Below are 17,433 nucleotides of genomic sequence, written 5' to 3' on the forward strand. Positions count from 1 at the left end.
TGGAAAGGCTTTCCTATGGTGCTGCCCCCACCAAAAGCCATTTCAAAGAGCTATGGCACAAGAGGAGACCTCCCAGCAGCAGGGAACAAGGCTGCTCTCCCTTTGCCCACTGCCTTGGCACAGGCCCTGTGGCTGCCTCCTCACCCCTGCTGACAGCAGCAACACTCAGCTGCTTTTGTGTGCCCTGCCCTTGGGTCCCTCCCTGCCTGGAGCACATCCCACAGCCGCTCAGCAGAGCCTCCCCAGGCTGACACTCAGCAGAGCCTGGCTTGAGCAGTTGCACTTCCAAGCTGAGAGCCTGCCCAGGAGCTCAGAGCTGCCTGCTGGGCTCTGGGGGTTCCTCACTGCAGTCCATGGGAATCCCTCAGCTGCCTGCAGGGGAAACCAGAGGCTGAGCCCAGAAGTTTGAGCTCCAGCTAAGAGCTGAGGCTGTGCAGCCTGGAGAGAAGGCTCCAGGGAGACCTCAGAGCAACCTTCCAGGAGCTGAAAGGGCTCCAGGAGAGCTGGGGAGGGACTTTGGCTAAGGGCTGGGAGTGCCAGGACAGGGACAGTGGCCTTGAGCTGGGAGAGGAGGCAGAAATTCCTGGCAGTGAGGGTGGGCAGAGCCTGGCACAGGCTGCCCAGAGGCTGCCTCCTCCCTTGGGGTGTTCAAGGCCAGGCTGGACGAGGCCATGGGCAAGCTGGGCTGGGGGCAGGTGCCCCTGCCCTTGGCAAGGGGGTGGCACTGGATGAGCTTCAAGGCCACTTCCAACCCAGCCCAACCCTTAGGAAAAGGTCAGGCCCTGGCAAAGGCTGCCCAGGGAGGTGGTGGTGGAGTCCCCACGCCTGGAGGTGTGCAGGACAGGTGTGGCCATGGCAGCTGGGGACAGGCTTTGGTGGCCACGGTGGGGTTGGGTCTGTGGTTGGACTCCATGACCTCAGAAGGCTTTTCCAGCCAGAACAACTCCATGACCACATGCAAAGCTTCCAGCCCCAAAGGAGCTGCCAGCTCCTGCTCATGGCCACAGCCAGGCCAGGAGCAGCTGCTGGGGCAAAGTCTCCACTTCCACAGCCACTCAGACTTTGCCTCCCGAGTCACCACCAAGCCTGGCAGCCAGCACTGAGTCAGTGCTGCTCTGGCTCAGTGCAGGGACCACAGAACCATGGAATGCCAGGCTGGAGGCCCTGCAGCACCACCTGCCTTCCTGCCAGCAGCACAGCAGCAGAGAGCTGAGCTGGCAGATGTGGAACACAAAGGTTTGCACTCAGGCACCCGAGAGGAGCAGCAGCAGAGGCTGTGACATCCCCTCCAGAGAGCCACAGAATGCTTTGGCTGGACACAACCTCTCCAACCCACCTGCTGCAGCCACCACTGCAGTGAGCAAGGACATCTGCACCCAGAGCCCTGCATGGCTCCAGGCATGGGGAACCCCTCAGGGCAGCCTGGGCCTGTGTCTCACCACAGGATCATTGGGGTTGGAAGATACCTTCAGGACCTAAGCCTTACCCCAGCAGTGCCAGGGCACCACCAAGCCCTGGCCCTCAGCACCACATCTCCACAGCTTTCCAGCCCCTCCAGGCATGGGCACTCCACGGGCCCCTGGGCAGGCTGGGCCAGAGTCCTGCCCTCCCTTGCAAGCCTCAGGAAGCAGCTTGGGTGGTTGCTCCTGCACCAAACCCCTGCCCAGGCTGGCAGCAGTGCTGGGCCCGGAGCTGCAGCAGCAGATGCTGACCTGCAGGGAACAACCTCGGCCAAGAGAGCTGCAACCACCAGCAGGGCAACTCCTCTCAACTGGCAACAAGAGCTCAACAACAACAACCACCCCTGGGAGCCCTCAGTGGCTTTGGAATGCACCTGCAGCCCAGGTGTGGGCATCCCTAAAGGATCCAATCTGAAAGGCAGCTGCAGGAGGGAGCAGAGCCAGGCTGGAGCACCCCAGCAGAGCCAGGCTGGAGCACCCCAGCAGAGCCAGGCTGGAGCACCCCAGGGCTCACTTGCTACAAGTGGCAGAAACCCCAGGGAAAGCAGCTGCAGAGGTGGCTGGAAGGCAGCCTGAGCACTCCTGGCTCTGGGACAGGGAACACTGAGGATGCCTGGAAAGCTCCAGCCCAGCCTGAGAGCTGCCTGCAGAATGAGGTCTGAAGGTCGAGGCAGGGAGATAAGGAGGGGAAGTGTCTGCTCCTGACAGCTCACCTGCAGCTCAGCTGTGGAAGCCAACACAGCTGCTTCTGGCCCCAGGACACCACTCAGGGCCTGGAACCCAAACCCACAGGTGCAGGAGCTGGGCTGGGAGGTGGCAACTCATTAACTCACAGGATGGCAGGGGTTGGAAGGGACCTCTGGAGATCATCCAGTGCACCCCCCCTGCCAGAGCAGGGCACACAGGAACACACCCAGGTGAGGGTGGACTCTCCCCAGACTCCACAACCTCTTTGGGCAGCCTGCCCTGGGGCTCTGGCACCCTCACAGTGACAAACTTCTCCCTCTTGTTCCTGTGGCACTCCTCTGCTCCAGCTGGCACCCAGTGCCCCTTGGCCTGTCCTGGGCCATTGCCTGGCTGCAGCCCTGCACATCTTCAGCACAGCACCGAGGGCAGCCCTCAGGCTCCTCACAGAATGGTTTAGGCTGGAAGGGAGCTCAGAGCTCATCTCCTCCAACCTCCTGCCATGGGCAAAGACACCTCTCAGCTAGCCCAGGTTGCTCAAGCCTCACCCAGCCTGGCCCTGAACACCCCCAGGCAGGAGGCAGCCACAGCCTCCCTGGGCAGCCTGTGCCAGGCTCTCACCACCCTCACACTGCAGAGCTTCAACCTCAGCTCCACTCTCCCCCTGCTCTGCCTCAGCTCCAAACCATTCCCCCTTGTCTCCAGACACAAAGTCCCTCTGCAGCCTTCCTGCAGCTCCCTCAGGAGGATCTCAGCACCACCACCCTCGGCAGCAGCCAGACCTCGACCCTCCAACCACACTGAACTAACACATCCCTGGGGACAAGACAGCCTCTTTGTGCCATCAGGGCCACACTCTCTGCTCCTGCTGGAGGCTCCAGCAGCACAGAACAAACAGGCTGAACACCAACAGCCTCTCCTTAATCTGCCCCCAGGAACCCAGCACACCCTGAGCAGCTGACCTGGGTCCTCCAGCAGCTTAAAGCTTCCCTTCAGCCAGCTCTCAAGGCAGCTATAAACAAACTCAGGCACCCAGCTAGGAGACAATGACTGAGGGAGACACAACACAACTCCCTGAGCCATCAACCCAAGACTCTTCCAACTTCTCTCCCTGGTTTGTTTTCCTTTCCTGCAGATGCTTTGCCTGCTCCACTGGCACCAAAGCCCAGGCCAGGCGTGGAGAGCGTTGGCCTCAAGGAGCCTTTGCCGTCCCACAGTAAGCCAGCAGCAGGAGGGGAACATAAGCTTGTTATTAGCAGGGAGCAGGAATCTGGGCCATCTGATGCTTGAAATTTCACTTACTAATTCAGCTGCAGCTGGTAAAAAGCACAACTTGGAAAGGAGGAGAGAGAAACAACCCAAGGCCAAGGCTGAAGAGTGTGAAGTGCAGTGAGCGGATCCTGGCTGAGCCTCTCGCGGTGCTCTCTGCTGCAGTGCAGCTCATCAGCTGCTTCCCTTTAGAAACCCTTGCCCCAGAAGCCTCATTAGCCAAATTAATATGGTGCACCAAGAGCACTTCAGCCTTCAAAGGCTCTGGCTGTGATGCCAGCCTGGTGCCACCTGGCTCTAAGCAAGCCAGAAGGCAGAGGAGCAGACCCAGCGCACTAAATGCCACTCGCCAGTGGTCCCAGACCACAGCCCCTGGGCACAGCAGCACAGAGAATTGGATGGGTTGGAAGAGTCCTCTCAAGATCAGAGTCCAACCATCAACCTAACACCACCCTGGCCATGAGACCACGTGCCAAAGTGCCACACACCTTCCACACAGCATCAACCAGGTTGGAAGAGGCCTCTAGGATCATCGAGCCCAACCTATCACCTAACACCTTCTAACTAACTAAGCCCTGGCACTGAGTGCCTCATCCAGCCTCTTTTTAAGCACCTCCCGGGATGGTGACTCCACCACCTCCCCAGGCAGCCCATTCCAATGCTAATCACTCTTGCTGTGAAGAATTTCTTCCTGATGTCCACCCTAAACCACCTTTCTTCAACATCTCCAAGGATGGGGACTCCACCACCTCCCTGAGCAGCCTGTTCCAAGTCTCTGGGATAAATCCACAGCGTAAAGGAGACAGGGAACAACCTCCTGGTTAAAGACAGAGGGAAACCTAAATCAGAGAGAGACCTCTGAGACCTCTCCTGGAGCAGCCACCAAAGGCCCCTGGTCTCAAACCAGGGCAATGTGCCATGACACACATCAAAGCCTACCCAAAAAACACTCAGCCCCTGGAACCCAAACCTGCCTCCCCCAGCAGCTGACTGCCTGCTCCCCCAGCTCCTCCAAACCACCTCCCCTGGGCTTACACTAAGATCATTCACCTCCTCTTGGCATCTGCCACCCAACCAAGCTTAAAGAGATTGAAGCATCCCTCCTGTGAGCTCCTTCCAGCCTCAACCCTTTGGTACACCACTTTAAATCACACCAGATTCAGAGGTTGGCATCTCAACAGAGCATGAAAGACCTTGCAAAACCATGAGCTGGAGCTACCAACACCAAGCTCCAGAGGAAAAGGCATCCCAGGAGTCCTCCCTCCCCTCCTGCCCAGCAGCAACAGCTACAATCCTCCCATTTACAGTCCAACAGCTTCATTCCAAGGCTTGCACCAGCATCCCATAAACGCAGAGAGCGCTTTTGGCCAGCCATGGCTTGGCTTGCAGACACAGCCCAGTTCCAAAGGGTACTCTGGGTTAAAGCAGCATTAATTCAAGCAGTCCATCAAGTCCCATGAACAGCTCCACCTTACCAAGCTCAAAACCTGGAGTTTCACCCCCAAGTAAGCAGAGAAACTTCACATTTGGTTTCCCAGGAAGCCCCCAAAGCAAACTCAGCAGCTACACATCCCAGTTTGCTCCGGAGTGGACAGGAGCAGCAGGTGGACCGAAGCAAACCCATTAGTAGCAGTTAGTTAGGCTGGGAGAAGGCAAATCCAGGAGCACAACGAAACCCATCTTCTTCTACAGGCCAATCCAGCTGCAGCTCCAAACCCCCCTTACCTGGCTGAGGGATTTAGAGAGCTCTCTGCCCCAGGAACCTTGCAGAGGACAACCACGGCCTCCTTTGCTGGAAAGGCTCCCACAGCCAAGCACCGAATCCTGCAAGGGCTGCAGGTCCTGCGTCCGCGGGAGAGGTCGGCAAAGCGCGTCAAAGGCGAACCAGAGGGCAAAAAGCTGCCACTTGCACAGGTGTCTTCCAGCTGCACGTCACATTAAAACTCTAACCAAAGCACAGCCACCAGGAGGGAGGGTTCTGAAGCCAAGGATGCAGCAGTGTCAGCCTCCTCTCGCCGCTCGCCGTCGCTCCGCTGCGCCCCGAAGTCCTCCCGCGGCAAACACGGAGTCGACCTCTGCACCGGCACCGCTTTTCCACACAGCTCTCGGCAACCCCCACAAAGAGTTAACACCAGGAGAGAGGGCAGCAAGCACTTTTTTTTTTCCAAGCTGCCTCTGTACATGTGTGTGTGGGATCAGTGTTTTTGTTTGGGGGGAGGTGTTTGGTTGTTTTTTGAGGGGTGCTGCTTTTGGGTTGCTTTTTATCCTCTCACCGGCACCAGAGAGCGAGGCGACCGCGGGAACCCGGGACAGGAGCAGGGCTGCATGCACATCCGTGGTTGGTTTGGCTTCCAAACTGGTCAACCACCAAAAAAAACAACCAACCAACAAAAAAACCAACAACAAAAGAAGAAATAAAAGGTAGATCAATCAACCAACCAACCAAAAGTGTTGTTTGCTTTTGGCCTCTCGCTCTCAGGATTCTCTTCGTCCGGTCCAGCGCTGAACCCCAGCAGCGCCGCGAAGCCCCCGGAGATGGAGGAGCAGCTCGAGTGTGGCAGGCAAAGGTTTTATTTAGCATCACTTTTAGCAAAGCACCTTTTAAAAGACTCTTTTTTTTTTTTTTTCCTCTCTTGGGTTTAGTTTGTTTGTTTGTTTTTCAGGACGTGCAAAGTACCAAAGAAGCAACCACCAACTTTTTTTTTTTTGTTTGTGTTTTTTTTTTCTCTCTTCAAACTCATCAGAAACAAACAAAGCAAAGAACCAGAACTAAAGGCAAAGGTGTTTTGGATGGGGGGGGGGGAGGGGAGGGAGGGAAGGGGGAGAGGGTCAACAAATCACCAACTGAAAAAAATAAAAGGCCAAAAAAAAAAAAAAAAAAAAAGGAGTCAGGAACTCCACAGCTCTTCCAAACCAGCGAAGTCCCAGACCTGGGATACGGTTCTGAGGTGCAGGGGTGAGGGGTTTTATGCCCCTTCCCTCCCCTGCTTCTTGCATGCCAGCATCAAGCACCATTTTCCTCATCAAGGTGAGGAGGGAAAAGCAGCCCTGGCCAAGGCGAGGAGAGAGAGAAGCAGCCCTGGCCAAGGCGAGGAGAGAGAGAAGCAGCCCTGGCCAAGGCGAGGAGAGAGAGAAGCAGCCCTGGCCAAGGCGAGGAGAGAGAGAAGCAGCCCTGGCCAAGGCGAGGAGAGAGAGAAGCAGCCCTGGCCAAGGCGAGGAGAGAGAGAAGCAGCCCTGGCCAAGGCGAGGAGAGAGAGAAGCAGCCCTGGCCAAGGCGAGGAGAGAGAGAAGCAGCCCTGGCCAAGGCGAGGAGAGAGAGAAGCAGCCCTGGCCAAGGCGAGGAGAGAGAGAAGCAGCCCTGGCCAAGGCGAGGAGAGAGAGAAGCAGCCCTGGCCAAGGCGAGGAGAGAGAGAAGCAGCCCTGGCCAAGGCGAGGAGAGAGAGAAGCAGCCCTGGCCAAGGCGAGGAGAGAGAAGCAGCCCTGGCCAAGGCGAGGAGAGAGAAGCAGCCCTGGCCAAGGCGAGGAGAGAGAAGCAGCAAGTCAACCTCTGGTTTAGATATATCTATATCTATATTTTCCCTCCTCTCATTGCAAAACCAAGGAGGGGATACCACAGAGCAAGGTGAAACAACTCTTTTGTTTGTTTGTTTTCTTCAGGTTTTGGTACACCAGGCTGGTAAAAAAACAACCAAAAACCAACCACAAAACCACATCACCAAATTGTTGCTTCTCCCTGACCAGGAACCCAACAGCTAGCAGAGACCAAAGCACCGAGCAGCAAGGTAAAAAAAATACCTCTCCTCTTCCTCCTCCAACCATTCTCCTCCTCCTCTTTCATCCATCTATCCTCCTCCTCCATCCAACCAAGTCTGCCACCAATTCCCTTGCAGGCAGAAACCCAATTTGGTGTTTTGGTTTTGTTTTGTTTTCTCCTCAAATGAAACAATTTATTTAGAAGGGAACCAAAATCAGCTCAACTCTGGGAGCTGCACAGCTTAGAGTGACAGCTGCTTGGGTGGGTTGGGTTTTTTTTTTGGGGGGGGGGGATTATTTTTGTTGTCTTTTAAGCTGTGTGAGCCATCAAAAAGGTAACTCCTTTGACTCTTTTGGGTTGTTGGGTTTTTTTTTTCCTCCCCAGCAATGTTGTGTGCACAGCACAAAGCAAAGAGGTCATCATTCAGTCATGGCTTGGGTTGTTTCCCCACTGAACACAGGGGCAAATTGGCATCCCAGTAGCAGATACACAACTGAAGGGTTGGAGGGTTGGGGGTTGTAACCCTTTTAAAGCTGCCTTTGTTTGGGGTTTAGTGAACTGCACAAATATTAACCAGAGAAAAACTTTTCTTGCATTCACCAGGCCCTTAGGATGGAAAACTTCACATCAAGCCAACAGCTTCTTGGCCCAAAGGGCCACTGGGGTGTCTTGGTTTGCTGTTTTAATTTGGTGGCTTTGGTTTGCTTCATTGTTTGGATTTGGGGCTTGGGTTTGCTCTTTTGATTTGATTTGGGGTTTGGGTTTGCTCTTTGATTTGGGTTTTGCTCTTTTCATTTGGGATTTGGGTTTCCTCTTTTGATTTGGGATTTGGGTTTTGCTCTTTTGATTTGATTTGGGATTTGTTTTGCTATTTTGATTGTTTTGCTCTTTTGATTTTAATTTCCTCTCTTGATTTCAATTTCCTCTTTTATTGTTTTGCTCTTTTGATTTTGATTTCCTCTTTATTGTTTTCCTCTTTCCATTTTGATTCTATTTTGCTCTTTGATTTTTTTATTTTGCTGTTTTTTTTTCTTTTGCTGTTTTGATTTTTATTTACTTTGTTGGGTTTGGGGTTTCATTTAAAGAGCTTGGGGTGGGTTACCTCCCATCATAATTTGTATTCTGCCACTCCACCAGCTTGGCTTTGCAAGAGGGAAATGTTACACAACAGAATTTGCTCCTGGTTTGGGTTAGGTTATTTTGGGTTGGGTTTTGGAGGTTTTTTCCCCTTCCCATCCCCTCCTCCTTACAGCATCCAGATCAACACAAAAGAGCAATGAAGCCCCTCTCAATATTCTACTTGAAGGGGGAAGGCTTCAAAAACAAAAGCACCAAAACCACCTGTCAGGCACCAGGGAAAAAAACCCAACCCAACAAACCAAACAAACCACCAAAACACCTCAAAATGAGATGGAGAGAAGCATCCCAAGCACTGCAGGGCACCAAGATTAGACTCAAAAGTCCTTTACAGTACTGCTGAGCAGTCAACTTCCATTGACCAAGTGGGAGAACATCAAAAGAATTCAACCAGGTCAAAAAAAAACACCAAAAGAAATCCCAACCCTAAGAATTCAGTTGGGTTTTTCCCCTCCAAAGAGCATTTCCTGGAGGCAAAAGGCTGAATTGTAGTCTAGAGATTTTTGCTCTTCTGCTCTCGTTTCTGCTGTAGGATTCTACAGGCAGGCAAATTCCCAAGAGGAAAAGCTCAAATCCAAGACACATCTCCCACCATTGACAACTGTTCCTAAATCCAGGCATCGTCATTTCCACACCAGCAAAACTGCAGCAGGTTGAAATGTTCCAGGAACCATTCCCTGGGGACTGCTTTGAAGCCTGACACAAACCAAATGAGCTCATCCTTCACTTTAGGGATAGCTGCAGAGGAACAAAGAAAGGGGAGAATAGAAGGGGAAAGAACCCCAAAAGCTCTCCAAGTCCATGGCAAGAATTCCCTCCACTCTTGGCTCTCCTCAGCAGCAGCCTCCTCAGGAACACTGCCCTCAACACTGCTTTGCTTTAAGCCAGGAACAAGGACTTTTCCAAGACATTTTTCCCTGAGTCCTCAGAGGTTTGGGTTTTTTTCTTTGAACCTATCTTCCCATTTTGGGTTTGTTTCTCCTCCCTTTGGGCCTCTCACCTCGGTTACCACCGACCAGATGGGTCCTCAAAGCAAGAGGTGTCAAACTCTGCCTCCCTCCACAGGGGCTGAGCAAGTTGTCACCAAACACTTCAACCCTCTAACATCCTTGAGCAATTGAGAGAGAGAGAGAGAAAGCTCAGGCTGCTTGGCCAGGGTAAAGCCTTCTGCCCTCTCACCAACGCTAAGGATGTGGTAGAACTTGTAACTGGCAGCCTCTGAGAGAGGGGACCGCAGCCTCGGGGAGCCCAGAGTGGGTGGCCACAGCCTCAGGGAGCCCAGAGCAGGGCCAGAGCCTCAGGGAGCCCAGAGCAGGGAGCCACAGCCTCGGGGATCCCAGAGTGGGTCACGACAGCTCACCCACAGCCCCAGCAGTGCCTGACACCAGAAGGGAGCAAACAAAGCCACTGGCTGCCAGCCAAGGAAGTTGCGTAAAGTTTCCAATTCAAACCAAACCAAAACACAAAACAAAAAACCACAAAACAAAACGACTAAAAAGCTTTAAACAAAAAGGTCTGAGTCATTTGAGGTTCTTTCCCCAAAGCTTTAAGCCTTGGCTATGAAATGATTGAGGAAAAGGACATCCTTTTTCCACGCTTAATTCAACCAACCGAATGAAATGGAGAGGGACAGCAGCTGCACCCCCATGGGCAGGAGAAGTACTGAGCGACATCACAATGCCAAACACAAACAGGAGAGCTCCAGGCTGCTGCATCTGCTTTGCTCTACACAGAGGTGGTGTCAAACACAGCCTTCTCCTCCTGCTCAGCCTGGGCTGAGCCGACTCAGCGGGCACTGATTCCACCGCGGAGCGAAGCAGAACCCACTGAGCCGCAGGGGAAGCCTCAGCGCTGGCAGAGTCATTGAATACAAACCCCACTCTTGCCAGCCAACTACGTTTTAAGAACCCTCAGAGGGTGTGTAAAAACCTTTGCTTACAAAACAGAGCAGCAACCACACAGAAACCAGACTGAAAGGAGCAGGGACACCCCCCAGTAAACCACCAGGAAACCTGGAGCCAAAGGCAGCCTCGCCCGCTCCTTCCTAGCCTCCAGCACAGAACCATTTTCATCCCTAGAAGGCCCATGGCAGATACAACCACCACTGTGTTACAGGCAAAACCTGGAATTGCACCCGGGGTGTTCTTCCCAAAGGCTTCCCACACTGAGTCGGCTTCGAGGAGCTCTGCTGAGCCCAAGTTGGAGGGGATTTAGAAGCAGGTGCCTGCCGCGCGTCGGCCCAACAAACACCTTCCTCCGCCAGCTGAAGGGTTAGACACAAGCATCAGAGCTGCTGGGGTGGGGGTTTTAGGTGGTCTTGGCCAGGTTTGAATTCTCAGTCTTTTGGCCTTTAAAAAAGTCACTTGGGTCAGATGCACCAAGAAAATCCAGCTCCAAGCACAAGCAGCACCCCTGGGGAGTTGGGTGTTTGTTGCTCGCTCGCCGCCAGGCACCTGCCAGGGTTCTTTGCTGAGGTGGTGCTGGTGAAGGCTCTGCCCCTCCTAAAACATCGACGTTGGCTTTAGCAGTGTCATTTGGGAGGAAGCCTCCTTGTTAATAGGAAGAGGAACAGCTGGAGTCTGCCATCACATTCACACTGGAGGGCAGCAACCCAGCAAAACGCTGGGATTTGACCCTCTAAACGTCTCAGAGCATTAAATGAGGTTTGGACCTTTCCCTTCGGAAAGAAAAAGCCACTACAAAGAAATAAATAAGCCCAGCTCAAGCTGTGCTGCCACATTCAGGTTCTCTGCTCCCCAGCACGCTTGGGCCACTAAATCTACTCATGGAGGTCAGCTCAAGGGAATCAAAGCCTCACCTGAACCCAGGTGGGTTCGGTTCAGCACAGCACAGGGGTACTACTGGGTCAGCGACAGCAGCTCTGAAGCGAGGGAGATCAGAGCCACTGCACCCAGCAAACACATTCAGGACCTTTTCTCCTCCTGCATTTTCAACTTGATTCTTTGCAGCACTGAAGAAAGCAATCAACTTGTCCCTTTGTCATTCGGGTGTCACTGGAAGCAGAGTTCAACTCGTCCCTTTATCAAGGGGCTGAGGAACACGGGGGAGGCTTGGCCGAGGGAAGCAGCATCGCTCTCCAGCGCCCAGCTCCCTGCAAACGCGGCTAAGTGCAAGGCTACAACAGGGGGTGGGGTGGGGGGGGTTAAGTGCAAGGTTACAATTTGGGGGGGAGGTCTGTAAACAGCTACAGGCAGATGGACCTCTCAGATCAGCAGCTTGCTGCAGCATCCTTTTGACTGGCAAACAAAACAACAGGGATTCAGATCCCTTCTTCCCTCCTCAACACCTGATGGAGCTGGAGGAAAGTGTCCAATAAAGGGAGGGGGAAAAAAACCTGAACTAAGTTCTTTGGAAAAAGCCAAAATGTTTCCTTTTGAGAATGGAAAACATCAGCATCTTGGGGGGGGGTGAACCCTGACTGCTTCTTCCAAGGTGCTAAAAGAAGGCAACTTTCAAAGGCTAAACCTCATGTAATGCCCAGGGCAGCGTAGCCCAAGAGGCCCTTGGCAGCAGGCAGCAGTTTCTTGCTATTAACAAAGAAGTTAAAGGGGGGGGAAAAAGAACTGAAAGTTAATGAGAACTTGAATGTAATTAAATTATCACAGAATTAGAAACCATCCCTGGAGAGAGAAGCTGAAGAGTTTGCACTGTGGCACCAAACAGCCTCCCCTCCCTGTACCTGCAGCTCGTGGCTGGAGAAGGGAAGGAGGAGAAGGAAGGGAAACAAAAAACCTCCCCCCTCAAAAGGCAGGAAAAAGCCAAAACCCAGGAGCTAAGTGAGAGCACCTCCTTGAATCCTGCCCCACCACCAGACAGTTACAATGCCCTCAGCTAGCAACCAACGACTGTTGCCACTGCTACAAACCCAAAAGTGCATATTATGGGATACAACTCACAGGATTTACTTCTTAAAAAAGAGGAGGAATCATTTGTGGTAAAAATAAACCCCAAGAGCCAAAAGCTTCCTTTCAGTGCATGCAGTTTGAGGAGGGGAGCAGTGGATAAAAAAATGCTTCCACTTGAAAAGGACTTCCCCAAAATGTTCTGCCCCCACCCTGGAGCAGACAGCAGGTGCTGGGCACCTGAAGGAGCAATCAACCTCCAACCCTTTGGCTTCCTGATGTGGGGGTGAAGGAAGGAGGGAGGAGATCATGCAGGCCAAAAGGTCTCTGGCCTGAGGCTCTTAGAAAAGATGAAGGATTCAAAACATCAAATAATTAAAGCTCCCCCCCCGCAAAAAAAAAGGGAGTTGACACCAGGGTGGGACTTTATGGGTGAGATTTTTTGCCCCCCCCCTTCCCCTTTGGCCCCACACTTTCAGCTGCTTGAGTGCTTCCAATCTGCTCTTTCAGCTTTGCCACTTGATCCAGGATGAGCCTTTAAAAACCCATGAAATGACAAAAGGACACCAAAACGAAGGGGGAAAGGAAAAAACAAGACCAAAAATAAGGAAGTGTAACCTTCCTCACCCCCTCCCTCCCCTAGGGGTTTGTTGGGTGGGTTTTTTTCTCTCCCCCCCCCTCATTTCTTTTTCTCCTTTTTGGTTTATGTAAATCAAAGCAGGCCTCACTTCCCTGCCACCTTCCCTGCTCTGCCCCAACAACAGGAGGGGAGGAATCCTCAAAGCATCCTACTCACACTACTGGCTAAACCCAACCATTCTGGCTTCTAACTGGAGAGAAAAATGCAGGAACAGAGGGAAAAGTAAAAAGTAAACCCCCCAAAAACCAACCAACACCACAACAAAGCAGGCTGGGGTGGGGAGAGGGGGAAAAATAAGTCACCTAGAAACAAAGCTCTAACTCGAAACCACGACAGGGCTGGCTAAGGCTGTATCCCATAGCACCTGGCACACGCTGGAGGGGCTGTGTGGAGGAGGAGGAGGAGGAGGAAGGGGAGGAGGAGGAAGAGGAGGCAGGGTTGGGTACAGAGAACACCAGGAAGGGTCTTATTAGGATGCCCCCCGGACAATGATCATGACCAAATAGTCGTCCTCTGATTTGGCCAAGGCCTTGGCCGTGGAGTCAAGGAACTGCTGGGAGAAATCGCAGGGGGGGAAGGCGTGCAGGACCCCGCTGTTCTCCTTGTCTTTGTTGCCCCCCACGGGCAGGCTGATCACCCCAGCAGCCTGCTTTTGCTTTAGGTAGGACACCAGATTCCTGAGCGGCCGCTGCGTGGAGGTGGTGGTGGCAGCAGCCTCGGCAGCTGCGGCTGAGGAGCGGCTGTCCGAGGCGCCGGGCACGGCCAAGAGGATGGCGTAGCCGTTGGGTCCCGCCACTTTGATGCGTCGGTTGACCTCGTCCAGCTTGGGCTGGTCCAGGCGAAGCCGCTGAGTGATCTTGAGCTGAGCCACTTTGCCGCCAGTCGCTCCCTCCACCAGCAGGCTGCTGGCCACGCCGAGGTCCCCCTGCAGCAGGTGCATGTTGGACGGGAAGTTGCTGTTCTTCAGCAGGAGCATCCCTTGCCAAGCCAGGCAGAGCTTGGGGGCTCCGCCGGCTTGGGCCGCGCCGTCCTGCTGCTGTTTCTGAGGGGGAGGTTTGAGGCGGGAGCCTCCTCCTGCGCCTCCCTCCGCCGCACGCTCGTCCTTTTTGGCCGGGCTCTTGCACTCCTGCGCGGCCACGGCGGCGGCGCCGGCACCGGCGCGGTGCTTCCGCTCCCGTTCCGCCGAGTTCTTGCGGTCGCGTTTCTCGTTCTGGCCCCGCTCCAGGCTGCCCCTCCGCGATTCCCGGACGGGAGAAGGTCGCTCCAAGAGGAGCAAACGAGAGGATGAGCGCTCCAGGTCGCTACCGTAACGCTCCCTCCCGGCCAGGAGCTCGGGGCTGCGGTCGGGGGGCGAGGTGGTGGTTAAACAGTGGCGCTTGCGGGAGGAAGAGGAGCGCTCGCTGTCCGGAGAGCGATCCAAGTGCCGGCCTCCGTCCTCCGCCAGCCTACGTTTCCTAGGCTGCTCCCTACTACTACTGCCCAATTCCCTCTCCCCTCGGTCCCTCTCCAAGGACCAACCATCCCGGCGGCGTTCAAGGCTTTCCAGTGGGTCATAGGCAGCTGCCCGGTTACTCCTGTCCCGCACAGGGGGTGGGGGAGGCACCCACTCTGCCTCGGCATAAAGATCTCTGTCGCGGTCTCTATAGAGCAACGGAGGCGTCCTGTCCCGGGCCCCCCGCAGAGGATCGGGTGGGGCTCCCCGGTGAGCCCCGAAGGCAGCCGCCTCCGCCACCAGCTCGTAATGAGCGGCGGGCGGCAGGGGCAGGGGCTGCAGGTAGGGCTGCTGGTAGCGGTGCTCGGTGTCGGCAAAGTCCACGCGGAGGCGGCGGTCGGGGCCCCCCAGGGGAAAGCCTCGCATGTGGGTGCAGGCTGCCTGCGCCGCGTCCAGGCTCTCGTACTGGATGTAGGCCCAGGAATCCCCTTTGCGGTAGTCGATGGTGCGGATGGTGCCGAAGCGATCGAACTCCCTGGCCAGGGCAGCCAGCGGAACCCAAGGCCCGAGGCCCCCCACCCAAAGCCTGGTAGTGGGAGTAGCTTTCCCATACCCGATCTTGATGGGGTTCCTCAGGAGCACCTTCCCCGACATGGCCAGCTTGGCCCTGTGAGCCATGTCCAGGTTCTCAAACTTAAGGAAACCGTAGGTGCTGGTCTGGCCCCGCCCCGGCCGCTTGATGTCCACCTCGGTGATGACCCCGAAACGGTCAAACGCTCGCCGCAGGTCGGACTCGCTGACGGTGATGTCCAGGTTGCCCAGGAACAAGGTGCGGTTGGCTCTCTGATCGTCCTCGGGGCTGATCTCCTCCTCGCCGGCCGCTCCAGCGCCGCCGCCGCCGCCTCCGCGAAACCCCCCGGCGGCAGCCACCCCGGCCACCCGCTCCAGCCCGTAGGCCGGCCGCACTCTCGCCTCGTAGAACCCCCCGTAGTCCCTCTCCCTCTCCAGCTCCCGGGGCAGAGGGGGCGGAGGCGGCAAGCGGCCCAGGGCGAGCTGCTGCAGCCGGTAGTCACGGTAACCCAGGGCCCCGCCGCTGCCGGCGGGCGACAAAGCCCTCTGCGTCGCCCCAGCCGCAGGGTGCCGAACCGCAGCTGCCGCCGCTGCGGCCACCCCTACGGCTGCCGCGCCGTAAGGAGACTCCTTGTCCAGCAAGGCCGGGGAACGGCTGCTGCGGCGCCGGCCGCTCCCTCCGCCGCTCCCGACGTACACGGCCTCGATCTTCAGCGGGCGGTCGTAGAGAACGAGGCGGCCGCGGGCGTGTTTGGCGGCTCGGGCATCCTCGGGCCGGCGGAAGTTGACAAAGGCCACGCGTTCGTCGGCAGCGCCGGTGCCGGGCGGGAGGCGGCTGATCTTCACGCTCACGTCGCCGAAGCGCTTGAACTCGTGGAAGAGTCCATCCTCCACCGCCTCGTCGCTCAGCGCCGACCCCAGCTCGCTGATCTTCAGCGTCTTGTACTCCCCGCCGCCGCCGCCCGACTCGGAGGAAGAGGAGGAAGGAACCGCTGCCGGTGCCCGGGACTCACCGCCACCGCTGCGGCTGCTGCTGCTCCGCGACGCCTCCGCTGTTTTACCGCTGCCGTAGCTGTGCCGGCTGCCCCCGCCGCTCGCCGCCGCCGCCGCCCCGCTCTCGTACTCTCGGCTCCCGGCGCGGCTGGCCTTGTCCGGGTGCGACACGCGCCGGCTGCTCCCGCTGTTGCTCTCGTTGGAGGCCGCCGCGGCCGCCGCTTTCCCGCCGCTGCCGTTGGAGCCGCCGGAGCCGCTCGGCTTCTTGCTGCTCCGCTCGCCCCGCGTCGACGAGGAGGAGGACGCCGAGTCCTCGCCGCCGCCGCCCCGCGAACGCTTGGCTTTGGCGGGCGAGCGTTCCTTGCCCTTCATGGCGGCGGGCGGCGGGGCCCCCTCCCGCCACCGGCGCTGCTCCCGCCGGCGGCCTCACCGACTGACTGACCGCGGCGCTCACGCACCAGCCGCCATCTTGGCAGCCGCGGCCGCAGCGAGCCCCGCCCCGCGGGCGCCCATTGGCCGCTCGGCGCCGTCCGCGGCTCTCATTGGCCGCCGGCAGCGTCACCCCCCCGCGCCTCGCCCCCGCCGGGCGGAAGGCCCGCCCACTGCCCCCTCCTCCATTTCCGATTGGCTCCGTGGGCTGTCCTTCCGCCCGCCGGCCTCGCGCGCCCGAGGGGAGGGGGCGGGAAATGCAGCCCGCCCCTGCCGCCCCGCCCCGCTCGCTCATTGGGCGGTTAGAAAGGGCGCCGCGTTCTGATTGGGTCTGCCTCTCCGTCGATCGCAATCGTACGGCCACAGGCGAATTTCCCCTGCTCGATGGGCATGGCGCCGAACTCGGCTCCTCCTTTTGATTGGCTCTTGTACCTGCCAGTCATACTGGTCCCGCTGCGGCTCCGCCCCACGGCTCCCATTGGCCCGCTCGCCCGCACGCGGGTTCCCAGCGTCCCCCAAAACTTCTCGCGAGCTGCTCTTTCCCCGTCCCCTGCCCTCATTGGCCACAGAGAACCTCTGCGAGGCTCTGATTGGCCGAAATCTACGCCACTCCCGGACAAGCGCGGGCTGCTGCCCGAGCCCCGTTCTGCATTCATCATTGGGCGAGGAAAATCTCCCCAGCCACCTGATTGGGCGCGATCAGGTAGCCTGCTGATAGGCTAAAGCGGCTATCAGTCAGATCTGTTGTGGCGCTGATTGGGCGGGGATGGAAGGAGGGCGGTTCCCCGGCAGAGCTCGCTGTGCGGCCGCCGCTGGGCGCTCAGCCCGCGGGTGGCGGCGCGGAACGGGCGCAGGTTGTTCGCGCTCGGGCAGTCCCCGCAGCCCGCGGACACGCAGCCGCAGCGGCAGCGACAGCAGCAGCAGCGACAGCGACGGCAGCAGCAGCAGCCGCCGCCGCCGCCGCCTCCGAGGAATAAACGCCGCCGAGGGGGGGAAAGGAGCGTTTGGGGGGCGGCGTTCTGCTGTCCGCCCGTGTCCTTGCCAGGCGCTGCTGTGGCGGCTGTGGGAGTCCCGGCGTGACCCCCCCGTGCGCCCGGCCCTGCCCTGCCCCCCTGGGGTCTCCGGTGCGGGAGGCTGCGCGGGAGCGGGGCCGGGGCCGCCTGTCGCGGCCGCACCTCCTCGCCCTGTTGCTGCAGCGCTGC

At 57.2% G+C, this 17,433-nt stretch overlaps 1 protein-coding gene across 1 annotated transcript; it reads right to left on the reverse strand.

Annotated features, from left to right (window-relative positions):
- Positions 1–7,451: 7,451 nt before the first annotated feature.
- On the reverse strand, positions 7,452–16,252 carry RBM15 (RNA binding motif protein 15). The gene has a single exon (XM_064173493.1). It carries the CDS (start codon positions 16,172–16,174, stop codon positions 13,277–13,279), a length of 2,898 nt encoding a protein of 965 aa, XP_064029563.1. The 5' UTR covers positions 16,175–16,252; the 3' UTR covers positions 7,452–13,276.
- Between the last annotated feature and the right edge of the window lie 1,181 nt (positions 16,253–17,433).

This window comes from Pogoniulus pusillus, chromosome 39 (genome assembly GCF_015220805.1).
Source record: "Pogoniulus pusillus isolate bPogPus1 chromosome 39, bPogPus1.pri, whole genome shotgun sequence".
NCBI lineage: Eukaryota > Metazoa > Chordata > Aves > Piciformes > Lybiidae > Pogoniulus > Pogoniulus pusillus.